Source organism: Prorops nasuta, unplaced genomic scaffold (assembly GCF_024137725.1).
Source record: "Prorops nasuta isolate Cenicafe-Biocafe unplaced genomic scaffold, Cenicafe_Pnas_1.2 PNAS00004, whole genome shotgun sequence".
Classification (NCBI taxonomy): domain Eukaryota; kingdom Metazoa; phylum Arthropoda; class Insecta; order Hymenoptera; family Bethylidae; genus Prorops; species Prorops nasuta.
This window is the reverse complement of record NW_027116801.1, coordinates 202949-221421: the sequence shown is the minus strand read 5'-3', so window position 1 is coordinate 221421 and position 18473 is coordinate 202949. Positions and strand designations below refer to the sequence as shown.

At 41.0% G+C, this 18473-nt stretch overlaps 2 protein-coding genes and 1 long non-coding RNA gene across 4 annotated transcripts in view; 1 reads left to right on the top strand and 2 right to left on the bottom strand.

The window, feature by feature from the left end:
- Window positions 1–13991, bottom strand: part of LOC136772685 (coiled-coil domain-containing protein 157-like) — a 29110-nt gene extending 15119 nt beyond the window's left edge. The window contains exon 1 of the mRNA XM_066725815.1: window positions 13918–13991. The gene's annotated coding sequence lies outside the window, so the exon portion shown is untranslated. The remainder of the gene's footprint in view (window positions 1–13917) is intronic.
- LOC136772678 (alkaline phosphatase-like) overlaps window positions 1–18473 on the bottom strand; it is a 143102-nt gene that overhangs the window by 14797 nt on the left and 109832 nt on the right. Inside the window, exon 8 of the mRNA XM_066725805.1 lies at window positions 14387–14581. Coding sequence (XP_066581902.1) covers window positions 14387–14581 — 195 coding nt within the window. The remainder of the gene's footprint in view (window positions 1–14386; window positions 14582–18473) is intronic.
- LOC136772686 (uncharacterized) lies at window positions 14492–17796 on the top strand. Of its 2 annotated transcripts, none has more exons than XR_010822510.1 (3): window positions 14492–15091; window positions 15194–16170; window positions 16391–17796. It is a non-coding gene; the product is annotated as an uncharacterized lncRNA (long non-coding RNA). The 2 variants fall into 2 exon arrangements; XR_010822511.1 differs by having other exon boundaries at window positions 14492–15105.

Below are 18473 nucleotides of genomic sequence, written 5' to 3'. Positions count from 1 at the left end.
CGTTGACAAAATTTTTTTTTTCTCAGTGCGCCCTATTAATTTAACGATAAAGTTTGTTTACATTTTAAAATAGTTCATGCCGTATATGTATGTAGACCGTAATGCAGGTCAAACATGCTTTAAATTTGAATGATTCAACATTCTTTTAAATCATTGAATAATTAATTATGAATATTTCATAATATTATATAATTATTCGATAAGTCATTATATAGTAATAGTTTAGAGTGACCATTGCAACCTCATGGCCTGTATCTTTTGTATGTACATTATTTCAAACAGTTACTTTACCGCAAAATTTATGCTATTAATTTGATTTTAATCTGCGAAGAGGTGTTTTATACTGGTAAAGGTATATAAGTAGGGGAAAGGCGGATAGCCACGAACGACGATAATTCAGGACATTTCCAATACGCCGTCAGTTTAAATGCTCTCCTTCCATACATTATAAATATGTGTTTAAATAGAATTCACTTTCAGCAAGCATTTGTATATTAATATTTTACTTAAAAAAACTTGATTATTTCATAGTATTTTATCACAATTTCTGTGGCTGTCCGCTTTTCCCCTACTTTACAAATTCATCGTGTTAATTTTCCTAAATTGACTACAAAAACCAAGTTAAAAGATACTCAATTTTAACCAGCCAACCATTGTGTTGTAAAAGAGACACATTTTAAATTGCATTTTTTACATTTGTAAAAACATCAGAAGGTGAATTAGCGTAGGGTGTATGCCTGATGCACGATTAAAACGCTTCCCCGTACCTTAAATACGTGCCAAGAATAAACAATTCTCATTACAATAATCAATCGCAAAAAAAAACAAAAAAAAAAACCAAAAGAATACAATAGTTATAAAATTGCACTATACAAGAATATTAATCAAACGACTAATTTTCTTTTGTCTTATAACAGTTTTTGAATATTTCATAAAAATTTTTGTTTCCGTCATATTTAGAGTATATGACTGATCAGTGCAACCCGAGTCTACCGCACAAATAATCTGAAATAAGTGAAACTAGTATTTTAATTTTTTCATTTCTTCCAAGTACCACATGGAAATTTTATGAGCCAAAGCATTTTAATTAATTTTTCGGGGAAAATGCAGAAAAATCTTGGAAAATTTAGTGGAAATACTTTAATTATTAAAATTCCTACGTGGCTCCAAGTATAACTAAGGAAAGAATTAAAAAACGAAATTCATTTCCTCGACTTATTTAACATAAGAGCAAAGTTGATCGGAGTCGCTTTCACTCGACTGCAAAGCGTACACAATATCTTTAATTATTCGAAAAATTAGCTTCTAGGGAGTTCTGGGATCAATTGCGGGAGAGAAAAAATTACTCGACGGCATATTTTCTCCGTATAGCTTTATGCATGCACCCTTATAAATTTCGGCCGCGCATCACCGTTATATGCCCTCTATTGTATATATATATATATATATATATATATAATACACATTGTACAAAATGCAATATTTGGCAGGACTAAAGAAATATGACCTGGTGAGTTGAGGGTAGCTGGCACGGTAATATTCAATCGTGGTTTAGTCCATAGGTACTGTAAACCACGGGTAATGCTTTGTGCAATATAGTTGAGCCGATTATGTGGTGGTGGCTGCACCATTAAATATTAATTACTAAGCTGAAATATCGTACATTAGGGCCACTAAAGCACGAAAGTTACGCGTAAGGCGGAACGTGATACACACACACACACATGTATGCTATCATTTCACTATTATCAGGCTTCGTGTATACGAGTTATTTCCTATTTATATACGAAAAGAAAAGAAAAAAAGAAAAATGAAATTTTCTGTACAATAAGGATCCGCTTGGAATTTCTCGATTAATCGCCACGAGTTCTTTCCTCCTTGCCAATGAATTCCTGTTAATCATCCTTCGAGCAGGATTGTCCTTTGATTTCCAATGAATTCAATCAGGAATTGCATGAATATATATCCAAGATAGCGAAGCTTTTTCCGCTTTAATGAAAAATCTGAAGGGACTTGAGGAGTATTACGCGTTCTGTTAATGCAAAGGGAGTGAAATTGCCGTAATAAGGCTCCGGTGAAATAGCCATAAAATCAATTGCAAAATAGAATTCTCATTATTCATCCCTCTCCTTTTGCACAACTTGAGCTTATTTCCAACAATTTTTCTTCCAGCATGCAACCCCTCGTCGACTCGCGATTTTTTCATCAACTTTTCAAACGTATCACAAGTAATTTTACATATGGTATATCGACCGGTTTTCTTCCTTGACTTTTTCCATAAATATATATATATATATATATACAGTAAAAGTGATATTCGGCGTGAATGTTATAGGGGGAGCCTGAGACTCTTTCGTGCGGTCGGAGGAAACGAGGATTCCTCGTAATTCCTGCATGGTACCTCTCCATTACCTAATTTAACTTTCCGAGCCTGTTCTAGCCACGTGACGTTTTCGCTTTCATGCAGCTCGCGATAGTCCCGGCTGACGATTTGCTTTCGTGATCTGGCTGAACGTAAGCGGGACGAGCATGCACCGTTTCTGTTGGATCTACCAGGAGTCTTCGGAAGTGCCATGTACATATATATATATATATATAGAAAAGCTCTGATTTTAAATTAAAAAACCGAATAGAGAAGGGGGGGGGGGGGGGGAGGGAGAAAATATTTTTAAGACTGGTTCATCCAAGATCCCAATACTTACGTAACATCGAGACTTCGAAAACCGCAAATGAGACATTCGGAGAAGTTACAGGGAATCTATTGAGAAAGTACATGGAGCAAACCTCAACTGGATTGGAAACTGAGACCAATCGTTCGTAGCCCTTTGCCACACAACCGTAACCACCATCTTATTCCTCCCTTATCCTTGAATACCTCTCGAAACAACTTGAACCTGCCAGTTCGCCACTCGTGACCCATCATATATACTGTCTTAAAAAAAAAAGAAAAAAAAATCATAGCTGTCCCAGTTGATAAATTACTGGTGGATCGCTCAACCCTACTCTTTCAACCTAACTTTACATCATCCCACTTCCGGTTTTTCTCGTAAACACAAATCCAAATAGTCTTATATGCATGGAATAGTTTTTTTTTATATGGAAATTTTTCTTAGGGAAAGCTTCGTGGGGATCGGAGTGATCGAAGGGGATGGAAGATGAGATTTTTCCTGTAGAATTTTCAAGGGATAAGAGGGTGAATGGTGGGACAAAAATATGTATTTGGATTCTTTTGAATATTACCCAAGTCAGCATGTCCAATAAGCATTCAATAAGTTTTTCCATCTTTCTCAATGAAGCTTCCGGTTTCCATTTGCACAGCCAGAGGTGGGGATAACGAGCCATGCTTGGCACGAAAAAACATTGTTATCTCCCCACATTTGGTTCGCCAACATTTTTACTCCGGTAAGCTACGTGTTATTGGGCTTGCCAGAAAAAGCCTGAATTACAGAAAGAGAATAATTCGAAAAGAAAAAAGACAAATGAAATTAATTGAAATAAATGTATTTTGTTGAAAAATAATTATATAAGAATCATTAATGAAGACAAATTAATAGAGAGGAACAGTTTTTTAACGAATAATGGAAAAATGCTATGAAAATTAAATATTCTCTTTAAAACATACCTATATGTTCTGGCAATCATGCACATGTGGGTTATATACATTTCTTTTTTGTCAAACGGAACCAGATTATTGTTGATTGTGATATATGCTATTTACTATTCTACTTTTATTGGAAGATAATGTTTGGCAAATTGTGCTTTACTCCCAAGGCCTCCCCGCGAAAAGTGAATCCTCCTGTAAAACTGGCGTCATTGTACGCTCTGCTATTGCGTGAAAACATGCAAAAGCAAGTACGAATTAAGACGAGCATGAATTATTTATTCGCTAGGACGGTAATAAATATTTATCAAGCAAACCGCGCTATCGAGATATTTCTAGGGGATTCCCCGGGGCTTTTAGAAATTCTCGTCGTTCCATTCTACGTAATGCAACAGTTCCTCCTCGTTATCTCGAAACTTTTAAAAGAAATGAAAGGGAAAAAATAATAATGCTGCGGATAATGATATTGGGCTAAAGAATTTATTTGAATAAAAAGAAGCTGAGCAGTAAGGGAATGACGAGAGTGCGGAGGGGGCAGGGAGTCAGAGGGTTAAGAGAAAAAGATTAGAAAAAGAAAGATTTCAACGTTTCTGAAAAATTATTCGACTCTCGTACAAGTGGAAGTCTGATGGTAGCGCGCTCGTACCACCATCCTGGGATATCTTATTCTTATATGTATATATATAGCTTTTGGCCACGAAAGAAAAAAAGAAGAAAGCTTGGCAAAAAACAATTTTCGAATGTCTCCCATAAAGACCTTTCGTTTCTCTCTTCTCTTGCAATTCTCCGGCAGGGTTTATATATTACATATACATATATACAAGCGTGGGATTTGTGGTTTCTACATTCCTTTTGCCGCGAAGAAGAAAGAAAGAGAGAGAGAGAGAGAGAGAGAGAGAGAGAGAGAAAACAAGATTATAGGAAAAAAGAATTTTTAAACGAACGCGATCGCCCAAGATAATTCGTAGAATATATATATAGTCTGGGATGCGAAGTAGTCTCGGGTTATTTCCGAAGGTTGCGCGGGCGATAGGATTTCATGGTTATAATATATATTTTTTACCGAACGTCTATATGTATATATATATAGGTATATATGTATATAGGCGGGGAATCCTTAGTGAACGTGTTTGAATTTCAGGATAAGTCGGTGGGTGTCTTGTAGCCGGAGGCCTTTGAACATTTCCAGTGGGCCATCGACGTGCCATGCAGAATGTATACGAAATAAAGCTTTAATACCCTGCTTGTCAAAAATGCCACGTCCGCGTCGCGTGATTGCAATTTAATTATTTATCTTTGCCGATTTCTCCACTCCTGACGGACGTTTCACTTATGCATGGAAATTCTCGACTCGTCCATGTGCCAACAACTTTATTCGCCCTCTGACGATTCTTCGATTTTCGTTATACCATCGAGCAACACTTTTCTTCTCGTTGCATCCAGTCGCAGGAGAATTCCCATGGAAAATCTTATTCCGCGATTTAAAAGTGATTTCGCTGTTGTGTTGCGCGACGAAGGTTCAGGGGGAAAAGGGGGCAAATTGGGGGGGGGGGGGGGAAGAGAGAGAGAGAGGCAAAGATGGAGCTACTGTGGAGTAGAATATTATCGTACAAGCTAGACAACACGCGCAGGCCATGTGCAGTATCTTGAAGAAGGAACAATCGGTATAACAACATTTCTTTTTTCGCTCACCATGCGACTATACGTAACTATAAATATAGTTATAATTGGATTACGAGTGTTGTAAATATATATATAAAGTTAAATGTATGAATCAGTAGAGAGAACATTATACTGGTAAAAATTTCTTGTGTGGAATAAATAAATGAGACTAAGAGAGAGAGACAGTTTGTTTACAAGGGAGAGTAACATTTCTATATATATATATATATATATATATATATATATATATATATATAGAGGCATTGTAAACCCAGCAGAGACCAGTGACATGTTTATTATCAAGCTGGGTAACATCGGACCCTAGCATGTTTTCTCAAAGTTCAGCAGCAAGTGACGTCACGCAGGATAGGAAGGGAGAAAACTGTGGGAGAAGTGCAGCAGCAAAGCAAAACCGAGCTGCAAGCAAAATTCAAAACTGCTCGCACCGATAAGTCGAACGTTTTGCGAGCTGGCCAACTTCCATTTCCCGGGATAATCTTCAGAAGCATCCATTCAGCCAATGCAAAGTTCAAGTTCTTACGCGAATACATAAAATTTTATACCTCGATAAAAATTAGCCGGATTTTAAAGCACCCGACGTTAAATTCAATTTGACTTTCCAACGTACGACATGAAAAATCCAACCAGCTCTTATATACTATAGCTATATATATATATATATATATATATATATAAATATATATATCCCTTTTTCGAATTCCACATGCACAACTACAATTCTCTCCACATGCTACTTTGCAATTATTATTTGAAATTTGCTTCATTATGGCCAGTCGAGCAGAAAGAGCGTTCTCGTTCCTCTCGTCCGATGATATTATTTTCCATTAGCCCTTGTCGAGTAAGATATTAATTAATCATTGTTCCCGTTGCGATTGTTTTCATGCCTTTGGCAAAAACAACAGGCCAACGATAACCTATTTACCAAGGGGTTTACCAGCTTTAACTCGTTATGTCATATAATCAGTATAAACATCAGTTATGCAAATGCGAATGGACGCGTACATTGCTTTTCCAAGGCGATAAAAACGTATGTAACGTCTCTCGTCGAATTCAATGTACTCTTTCCACACACATATAGGTATAGGAATTTACATATACGTTCCACCTGTATTCCCACGCAGCATGCACTGCCAACCATATTTCCCACCGAAAAATCAACGACGAGTGCGAAAATTATTTCTGCTCGACTGCTGGATTTTCTCGCTGTTAAATGGGAGAAAAGCTTGCGATAAATAAAGTGATTTCTGCTTTGCCGGGGGTTCAATGGTCGACATTGGTCACTGGCTCTGGCATTTCCGTTTATTCTACTCCTTGGAATTACCAGTACTACTATATATATATATATATATATATATATATACCTCCGTTCGCGCGCCTCGCGCTCCTCTCACCGCAGATCCTTCTTCTTAAAAGTCAGCCTATGGTATAAAGCAGCTCATGAAACATTTATAAATGTATATTGCAATTATACTGCGCAGCTATTTCAATTTCGTCGAATTAATTGTATCCAACGGAATGGGTGTAAAATGAATCGGGCTGCGCGCGCCTCTATATGTATATCGTGGCTCCGAACGCGAAAGGTCTTAATTCCTCAAAGGAGTCGGTTATGCGATAATCCATCCAGTTATAGGCTATATGCCCGGTATTCGAGGTGTGCCCCATGCAGAGCATCATTCTTCCTCGCCCTTTCTCTTCCTCCCTCCTAGCGAGTCCTGGCGGTGCACGCTCTGCAGCGCAGGGAAAAGTGTATCGATGAATTCTGAATTCGAAACGACGAGGGAATTGGCTATTTAATACTTTTGCATCTGCTCAGGCCGATATATCTTCGTAACTCTGCACGAGCCACAATTCCAATTTCTCCAAAAGGAGAAAGCGTTTCGTGTCGTTGCGTCTTGCATTTCCAATAAGACTCCCCCCCCACATACACACACACTTCAACTCTCTTTTCAACGCCTAATGTATAACGTATATGTATAGAGAGAGAGAGAGAGAGAGAGAGAGAGATGAACGTTGATACCGAGGATGGCCCCTCTCGAAAAGAGAGAAATCCCACCCACAACGCGAGAGAGACTGTAGTGCTGTTTTTGTATTCTTCGCGAAACATACGCAGTATATACGTAGATCCCTGCAGAGTGCTGCTGCCTGCCTGCAGCAACAGTTATACAACAAGAGTTCAAACACTAAAGCCACGAAAGAGGGGCATAAATAGTATATAGTGGAGGAGCACTTTTACTGGAACAATTGAATTAATTTCAAGCTGGAAAATCAGACTTTTTACCACTGACTGGTGGGAAGGATAATTTGGTCGTGAGAAAATTAAGGTGAAAAAAGAGAGGGATAATTAGCGTGGGGTGAGAAGCATGGTTGGTGATTGGGGTGAAATATGTAATATATATATATATATATATAATGGTGGGAAATGGGGGAGGGCATTATTGTTAAGTAAAATTTACCGTAGGTTTTCGCAGCTGGTCCACGTGTTAAAGAGTGAAATGAAGCATCGAGGAGTAAATTCTTAGGAGTAGAGGACATTTATAGTCGGGCATCGTGGGCTTTATTGGCACGGTTATGGGACCACGTTAGTCCTTCGTGGTTTATGCCATTCCCTGCATTAGAGTCACTACTGGGAGACGAAGGATCCATTTTCACGCCTTTTAATTGGCCAAACTTACCATTCGCTTTTACAGACCGAGCGAAAATGCCTACGACTAATAGGCACGTAACTGGATTTTTCCCCCCAACTCATCACACCTGCACCACTTTCGCAGACCGGTTTATGGCCGATTTGGAGCAGCGCTACGGCCGGCCATGTACACACATACTATGTATATACACGTTCTACTCTAAAATAATACACCATTTTCTTAACTCTGGCTGTGCGATAAGCCCAAAGCTGCGAGGCAGAAATAATAAATCAAGTAGTAAGCGGCGAAATAAATCTAATAACAGCGCACGCACGAGCATTTTTCCTATTCCCTTTGGGAACCGATGTTTCTTTATAGGCTGGCCATCTGTATGAATATGCAGAAAGCGTTCCCTCGCGCAGCTGCCAATAAAACGACAGCAAAAAGCTGTTAAAAAGCCTATCCGTTCAACTTGCAGAACGATATTAAAACGAAAGGGTATATATATATATATATATATACGATGCAAAAGTCTGCAATGACTGCAGGCGTTGGGGGGATGAGAAAAAGCGGAGTAAAAGGTTTGATCAATTATATGGTATACGCTAAGGAGAGAATGGGCCCCTGGAGGTCTGGCTGAAAACCATGCCATCCGTGCCACATTGCCGCTCGCGCGTTTCCTCTCAAGATCGAGCTGACGGACGAAGAGGTCCGCTCGAGTAGAAGAGCCCGTCGGGTACGACGAGGCAAAAATCATCCGGAGCCCGCGCCCCAGCCGCAGCCGGCTACATTATTTATTCACCCTTTCACAGGGAGGAGCTGTTCATAATAATTAAGCTTCGTTTTGTCCAATCGATGGAGAACGAGCGTCTCAGTTAATCTAGCCAGTAGAACAAGCATCGTTCGCTCTATAATTCGATCGGTGGAAGAGAAGAGAGGAGCGCGCTGAGAAATCCAAGGGATCGATATCAGCCATTCTTCCGCCACAAGTTTCTAGCCGAGGATTAAATGTTCATCGATGTTCCAGACGGTGGAGTGGATCTCGTCAGCGGGGATTCCATGTAATTGATCTTCCCCGAAAATCCTATAAATCGACTGTGCAGGAGTCGCGAGAGGAAATTACTGCGAGCGAGCGCGCGCAAGGAACCTCGCGACAGGCTTTTCAACTCCTTTTTCATCCTCTCCCTCTCTGCTATCCTGCAACGAATCGACCCAGTTTACGTCTGCCGTACACTTTCCTCTCGCTTCTTCAATTAAACCTAAAAAAGAATATCCAAATAAAATTCGTCCTGACGTGTAATTAATCGTGCAATTCTATAGGGAGCAACCGTTCCGAGAGAGAGAGAGAGAGAGAGAAAAGAAGAAGAGGGAATTGTTCTGGACTTTTGCAGAGCCTCTCTCTCTCTCTCAACACTCTTTTACGGAATACTCTTTCACGGAGGCAGCAATTTTCATCTTAAAACGCTCCAAGGTGAGGATTAAAAGCTTAGGGATATACGACTGGATTAAAGGCGCAGCTTTCTACCCGTACGACTCGTCGCAGTGACGCGTTTAGACACGCGCACACACTTGCAGTTTTATATTTTTTCAGTCATCCGACGGTTCTGCGAACACGAAACTTTCACCGAGATCTTTCTTTACCGTGAAAATTTAACCAGGATAGTCGTGCAGAGGTTTAAAGCTAATCCACCGGACCGCGGTAAGAATTGTTGCTCATGCGTAAAGTTTATTAAAATGAAGGTTAAACGTGAAAATGAAGAAACAACGATATAGCTATGCACGTACATATATATATAGTATATATATATAGGACGACGCGGGGGGAAAAACGGAGTTAAATATTTCTTTCACTTGAAAGTCGGGCCGACATCGCCGAGACGCCGCGCCGAGCTCAGTTTGGATCTGCATCCGGTGAATTCCTGCAGCTTTTATCCACGGCTGGACGACTAGGAATTATCGATGAAAGGCAAATGAAGCATTTCTCCATGTTAACACGCTCTCGCCGCATGCAATTTATTTCCTCCTATACTTTTCTTCTCACCCTATACATTAAATTCATCTTGTTGAAATGATTTCCATTTCGCGCAACTCTCGTACCTCAAACGCTTGATTCGCCTTTGTTCCCACACCTCATCGAGTATTTAGCAATTAATTAAAGGAGGGGCGAGTAGGTGCGTTGGGATAAGACCCGTGCAAATCAATTTTCGAGCCACGCAAAAGGGATTTATGTAAGAGTATCGTGGGCAAGAATCGAAAGTCGTTATTACATCTTGAACAATTGGAGGAAGGATTTAATTACTGGCCTCGTTATGAGGTGATTACTTCTATGCCATCGTGTTTCATTCTGTCCTTAGATTTTGCCCGAGTTTGTAACCAAAGCCTTTTCGCACAAAGTCATTGTTGGAAGCGACATCTGTTAGTGGAAACAATAGTGATTAATCCATTCAGGACTCTCGCGCTGCGGTCCAACCCTTTGGATCTCAAAGAAAATTCAGATCATACAGCATCCGGGAGTCCCGAAACGCCTGTCGTAGCTCTCCCCAGTACGTTTTAGCTTGTTACCAAAGAAAGAAAAAAAAAAAAAAAAAAAAAAAAAAAAGGCGCGAGAGAGAGAGGAGTTATTTGGAAGGTCACTGCCCTGCTTCCCAGCCTCTACCTACGGCTTTAAGGACGAAACAGAGAATTGGAATTGCAAAAACAGTTGGACATTAGGAATACGTTCGATTTAGTTAGCCTGTTCAAAACAGTACGTGTTTCCCGAACTGGCGTAGTCTGCAATTCAGTCGAAATGCGATGTGCAACGGCGCGAACTGGCCAGACAGTCTCCCAGCCGACAATTGGAATTGCGGCACACCCACACTGAGATAAAGTGGAACTAGGGACGCTGTGTGCAAGGTGCAAAAGTGGCCACTGCAATTCCCGCCAAGAAATAAACTACCTTTCTCCTTCCCTCTCTCTCTTCTCGCCTCAGCTCACAAGCCAGAAATTGGTCGTTTCTAGAAAGATTTTTACTCCTCGTCCCTTCTTTTAATTATTTTTGTCCACTGAATTACACTAGCGGGATATATCAACTTGATAGCTCGCAGCGGCGAAAAATGCTCCGAAACGTAATTACGACCAGGTTGAGCGAGGCTAGAATTCATCGGAGCTTTCAATACAATCTAGCGAAGAATCGCGAAAATAGCGGGACATTGACAAAAGTTCCAAATTCTTAAGTACATTTCCAAAATAAGTATGTTATGGAGGTTTGTACGCGTTGGTTTATCCACGTGGTCAGAAACGCGAGGTGCTCCTTGTGATGGATCGGTTCCTCGTCGAGAGTCGGCCATGGTGTTTGGCTAGGGAATTGTAGCGCGCCATCTTATTTGGCACTTTTGACGCTACGAGCCGCCACCGTGCTCCCATCACGCACGCGGATGTGATGCATTTTACGTGCTCCTGTCAGGTTTCAGACCGATTACCTTCGTGTAGGCATACCCGCGCGCTTAGGGTCACTAGCTGCACAACACGTGCTGACGTTGATCACGATTAGTGACAATTAAACAACTTTGAATTTCAGACTACGTCTAGTTGATGCAAAATAAACAAGCCTCGCGCTACGCCGTGCCGTGCCAAGTGTTTCAAAGCCCTGAGCGTTGCCAGTTAGAAGCCGACCTAACCTAACCTGACTGGCACACACACGCGCGCACGCTTCCCCCCCCCCCCCCCAACAACTGTCCGTACATATACATATATATGTACGTGGCTCGCAACCCTCCGAACCTCCAAACCTCCTCGATAAGTCGCCGACGAAATCGTCCGCTTTTTGTCACGCGCATCAAGCCAACGGCTGATTAAGCCATTCATTTTTAACTTATGTACGGCACGTGTTTTAACGTGTCCGATCTTTTTGGCAAGATAATGTAGATTTATTTTATGGTGCCTTGCCTTGTTACATTTGCTCCGCGTGATTTATTAAGAGAACTGCGTATCGCTGGTAGGATTACGTTTGAATGATGTGTGCGAAGCATTTATCCCACATGCACGCAATACTTAAGCTTCGATAAAATACGGTACGTGATCCTTAAAGCCGCCTCTGCGGGTATCTAAGAAAGGTCTCCCCGATGTATTCTCGCCACGTTCCTTAGAAACATTCGAACGCCAGAATTTGCATTCACTCTCATGGAAATTGATGAATGTTGAATTCATGCGGTGCTCTTTCTTACTCCCACCTTTAATAAACCCTGATTTATGGATTTTAACTAACACGGCGCCGTGGCGTAGTAGGTACGATAACACGCCCAGTTAGAAAAATCATAGATTCCACGTAGAAAGGATCGACGACGTTAATTTTTAAGCCTCTCTCTCTCTCTCTCTCTCTCTATGTCTCTCGCTCGTCGAGAAAAATCCTTGAGAAGATTTAGGTACTAATAGCCTTAATTCCTCTTTTCCACGAATATTAAAACCAATTTATCCCTCGGACACACCGAGATAAAACCATCGTGGGGAATATTTGCGAGGTCTGATAAAAAATTCAGAATTCCTCCGATGCTTGAAATTCCCTGCGAAGGCTTTTATGCGACGACGTGTTTTTCTCAACAGAATTCGAGGCTTCGATTTGATCATCGCCCGCGCAGCACTAGACTCTGAATTTTTAAGTGGAACGTTCAGCGATTTTCAACGCGAAGACAGACCATTCGGTGATTTTTAACGAAGGATTTAGGACGGTATATATATATATATATATGTGTGTGTGTATAGTACATAGCAGAATAGCGCGATTCCTCGAGTGTCAAACAGCGTTGAGTCATCCTGCACTACAGTGCTGCCCTTAAAGTGAAAGATGAGTCAGGGAGAGAGACGTCGTGCAAGAAGCGCAAGTGGTAAACTTTTCTTTTTTCCGTGCCTCTCTCGTGTACCGTAGAAACGAAAATCAAGGAAAGAAGTTACGAGAGTGAAACTTATAAGATTCCAAGACTCGCTTCTTTAAGGCTCACCTTAAACTCGAAGCTCTTCCAGAAGACTCAATGGAGTGGCTAGTAAACACAGTCTCGACAGCGAAATACATAGTCGGCTGGGATTGGCTCTTATTGGATCGGGGATTTTGCATTCGCTGGGGGACACGAGCACGTTGACCAGGGAACACTGCTGGACGATTGCACGATGAAAGGATTGTTCTAAAGGGGATGGACCAGTATGGAACAGCAAACGACAGATTGCGAATACAAAGACGGTCGTGAATAAAGGGAGAGAATAGTGGAAATCACTAGAAATTGAGAGAGAGAGAGAGAGAGAGAGAGAGAGAGAGAGAGAGAGAGGAGTGGGGGGGGGGCGAATACCCTACAAACACGAGGAAAGTTGGAAGATCGAAAAAGCAGAAAAATCGATGGACGGTAAAGACAGTGCCAGGATAATCGAAGAAAGCCACAACGAAAGGCATTCCGATTTCACAACAAGTTAGCTTTACGTCCATCTAGGGATTTCAGCGTCAATAAAGAAACCTGGCGTTGCAAAGCTCGCGTATAGACGGATCTCTAGGTCGAATAGCGGTGGTCTCGGGGCAAGCTAACCGCACTCGTTGGGATAAAAAGCTCTGGACTCTTGCGGTGCACGCGTTTCCTGCTTTACGCGACCTTTTCATTCTGTACAGTCGGTGAAAAAAAGCACCGTCCGCCGGAAACACGCACTTGACACGGAGGCCCGGACGGAAAGGCAAGGAAACATGGCCTTTTTTCACTCTGACACAATAGACCGCTAACACTCGCTAACACCGCGAATAATCTTACCTCGAGAGTTATTGTTACCAACGCAAACAATTCTACATCAATGTGGAATTGTGTTTAGAACAGAACCGAAAGGAGGATTTTCGGCGAGTGTACCAAGTTTACCAGTCGCAAGATTCGCCAGCGGAAAAGGAAGTGAATGAGAGAATAGTTTGAGGGGGGAGAGGAGGTTGCGGGGAAATTCGAAGTAGGCGAGGTGGGATTACTATGGTACAATGTAATCTTGTTGCGTAGTCGAGTAACTTACCACGAAGGAGATTAGAATGTACGACAAGATCCAAGATGGTTCCGCCCTGACGGAGCGTCGTTGGGTACAGAGGAGTGGGGGAACAGTGGGGTAAAGTAGAGTGGGGACTTTCTCGACGTAAAGCTGTCCCGCTCGAATACGAACTAACGTATTTAATTCGAGATTAGAGTGCGTGACGGCTGCAGAGTTGCCGAGTTAATGCGATTAAGCTGGAAGAGAGGCGAGAACTGGGCCAAAGAAGACGAAGTGGACGAATGGGAGATCGAATATAAATGACCAGCGGTGGGGCCCTCTGGTGAATGTGCTTAGGAGGTGCTAGAGAGCGCTAGTGGCCCTGCCAAGTGCTACCAACCTAGTAAAAACACTAGTACATACGGAAAAGGAACGGAGTGAATTTTATTGAAAATAGAGAGAGAGAGAGAGAGAGAGATCCAATACCGAGTAAGTGGCAGTTTTCGAAATGACTTACCCAATATGGGATTGCCGCGGCGTGTGGACAGTCCTCCGAGAGTCAATACGTGTGAGTGGTCAGCCGTGACAACCAGCAGCGTCTCCGATAGATCCACTTCCGCCATTACCGATCTCACCGCTTCTTCCAGTGCCAGTGTCTCGTCCAATGCGCGATAAGCATTGTTGTAGTGGTGGGCGTGATCAATTCTGCCACCTAAAAAACATCCATCTTCTGTTATTCATCCCACAACCTAACCTCTTTTACAACCTTACTCAAGTTTTAGGTTATGTTTTAGCGTCACTGGCTTCTCGATTGACACGATATTTTGTTACCTCTCAACTATTTATCCCGTTGCTTTTTCTACAGACTCTTTGTGCACTTTTTACTACAGAAAACTGTACCTCGAAAGTTCTATGTGAGACTAACAATTCGCTATTGCAAAACGGAAGTTAAATCCCGTTAAATTTCCGGTGGTTCAGAGGGAAAATTCATGTTACTTCAATTTGACAACTTCTTTCCCTAGAAAAAGAAGGCGCAATACGAAAAAGTGCTGAGTGACAAATTAACGACGCGAGTGATATTTATTTTTCTTACAAGTTTTACGTAAATTGTAAATTATATCAACTCTTATTACTGGGCTTTTACCAGCCGCAATGTGACATCTGGTGGCCAGAAATGAAATTACTCCAAAGGTGTATTTTAGCTTAGCAGATATTTATGCTGGTGTTTATCTTTTCGTAAATAATGATGAAAGACGTAACTTTTCACTAACGTAAGGTGTCAAATCGAAAAATTAAGAATCCATCCTTTCATTTATTTTTCTAGGCGAAATACACTCTTTTGCATGCCACTTTTAATCGAAACTACAAGGTAAAATACCAATGCTGGGCGAGGTTCTATTTAATCCATTTACCCAGAGAGATAATTTGGATGGATTTGCGAATGGAGAGCGAAACGGAATGAGATTTTCTATCAGACGAACAGTCATAATCTGTTGGTGTTGCATGCAAGATTTCTGCCTGGGAGTTCAAAGTGGACGAAAGGATCGTTGTATCGATGCTGGGTGAAAGCTGCAACTGACGCGCGACCCAAGTTCATTTTTAACTAAGTGGAAGACCACTCGAGAGCCGAAGCTGGCCATTAAGATCGAGGGAAAAGATTTGTTCTAGGAAATTTCGCAACAAATTCTATCCTCGAACATGTTCGGTCAGCTCGTAACCTCGTTGAAAGAAAGAAAGAAAAGAGGGAGAGAAAAAAAGAAGAAAAAAAAAAACAACTTGGAGTTTAATCTGATTGGGTTATGCCAGCGTCATCAATTTATTAGTCGCGTATTTTACAGCGATAACATCTCCGGAGAAAGCTTTGTTGAAAGTGCGGGCCACCTTGGTTCAAAGCCTTAAATCTTTTTTGCCGAAGGAGCATTAAAGTCCAGCATCAGCTTTTTTTAAAATGGTCTAATTTCTGTTTGTCGTAAACAAGGAGCTAAAGGACTTTTGGAAGAGCGTTGATAAAGCCAGAGTTGGTGAATACTGCAATAATATTTAAATAATGCAGTTGATAAGAGGGCAAGAGTTGGACGATCGCTCAGTAATTATGTAGATAGTTGGAGGGCTAGAAAGTTGGCGTTAATGGTGGATATAATAAGCTGTAGTAGGATTTGCCAGGTCGAAATTCTCGTTATACTTGCTTAATCTGGCGAATGTACAACTCTCTGTGCAAGTCCGTGTCAGGTTTCAAGACGGACATCAAATTAACGAAATGATCCTTGGCTGGGCCAACAACGATCCCTGATTAAATTAAATGTAATGAACTCCCTTTTACGCGAGCGACCCTTTAAATTCAAAGTGCATGGAACACTTTCCAATTCCTTTTCTTATTTCTCAAGTTTTATACCCTCCTCTCTGCACTTTTTCCATTTTCTCTTCTTCTTTACCCCCCTTTCCACTCCTTACACGCCTTTTCGCATCTCATTCTAAATAATGCATTAAGCTCTTTTCAATATTAATTATATAAATTTTTCAGATTGGAGAATCTCGTACTTTTTCCGAGGACTCATCGGTGCGCGCTTGCATGGGCGAGACCTCGTAGAGATGTCGTTTGAAAATTGTTAAACACGCGGAAGCACCCTGAGAAAGTGGCTCTCGTCATGGCAAAGACGAGACATCGAACGAGGAGGAAACGGAGCTTTGCAAGTCCACGAAGAGCAAAGCTCTTCAGTCGTATTTTCGTACGTGCCACCCGGCTACGTGAGGCAGTCTTTATCTCGACTTACTTTCAACACCCATTAGACCTTCTCAGCCTCGAATATTCGCCACCAAAAATGTTAATTCCAATTAAACTTTCGTAATTCATCCTCTCAATCTCCGCAAGAATCTCTGACAATTAATTTCAATGCAATATTTCATTAATCGAATCTCGAAGGAGATGCAGAAATTTTTTCATGCAAATGGCTCACTTGTATCTCGCAGGTGAAAAGTTTTTGTGGTTGGAGATCTGGCACAACTGGAGCAACGAGAAAACACTTTGTTTCCGTAAAGTTTGATAAAACCTCTCCTGTCCATGGAAACTGCTGAGAGAGAGAGAGAGAGAGAGAGACTGGATGCTCGAAAGCTTCCACGTTTTACGAATTTTACTGTCCATTGCGAGTTGCTAGTTTGCTGGTGACCAAACTCGACGCTAGACTCTCTGAGAAATTCTTTATATAGTCCAGCTGTGCGCGTGCTTTTGTAATCTGCAGGAGTAACCATTATTTCTCCCTGGTGACGCGTGCTTCTCGAGGGCTAGCTAGATACGTAAGGCAAGTGAGCCGTGAGTAACGTTCTCACTGACGTTTCAGTTCTTATCAAGGGATCCCGAGACACCACGTAGTAGATTAAATGTATAATCCATGATCCCACCACTATCAAACTGCAAATACTCCATTCGAATCCTGCACTACCGAAACAAACAAAGAAAGGGATAACCTCGACGAATCAATTGAGATTTACAAAACTTTTTTCGAAATTATTTATTGCCGTCCAAACAATACCATATTATCTCTTGATCAAACTATACGAATCCGTAATCTTCGTGCAAAGAAATATCACCTAATATTAAACAAACATGAAAATCATTCATTGCTAATATAAGTAAATAAATGCCTGATTTAAAAGTCTGAATTTTCTTGAAATTCGTCGTCATTTATGTGAATTGAGAAAATCTATATAAGAATAGTTTATTAAGATATACTGGCTGACTGACTGTCTCAAGAAAATAAAGAATAATCTAAATGTTTCGTTAATAAGAAAAAATGTTCTTGCATGATAATAGAGCTATGTAATTATAATTCTCTCTTCGCATGTTCCAATAAATGTTGAACAATTAAAAACACACATAGCATATATAATAGCAATTTTAAGTTTGTCTAATTGAAAGCTATTGTTTCGTCGTGGCAAACGTTTGTCGAGGAGGGAGAATCTCGAGGGTGAGATTTCACCGAGAGGTATAGAAATGTTAGGGGCTGTTTTGATCAGAAATGGTGGCGTGTATTTCGTGATGCGGCTGCTGATGCGGTTGGTTGCAGTAAAAACGTGCCAAAGTCTATCCAATAGGCCTGGCAGCTGAAAGCAACAGTTGTTGCTTCTCGCCAAATTTCCTGCTATGGATTTCAACACACCGATATCCAGTCGTTCTCTGAAATCTTTCTTGCGCCAAATGTTTCACCAATGTAATTAAAAGGAAAATTTACTGAAATATTTCACACAAAAATATATTCCACAAAGCTTAATAAGAAATTAAAAAGAAAAGAGTTTTTTCCGCACAATCAGAGCTTTACTGCAAGCATTAGCGAGCAATTGACGATGTATAAAAAATTATTATGCGGGTCAATTGACCTTTTTGTAGGGAAATTGACGAAGAATGAAAACCGTTTGTTTCATCACTATGCAAATGTGAAGGTAACACAAAATGGCTATTCTACCGTAACCTTTTCTCCATAGGCGTAACACGTTGACAAAATCTCATCAAGCTTTCAGTTGTTACGCGAATGCTACATTTTTCTGCTTGTCAATTTGCAAGAATGAATAGGTGAGCCGTCCGTTTGCCAGGGAAGTGGAATGTACGAAAG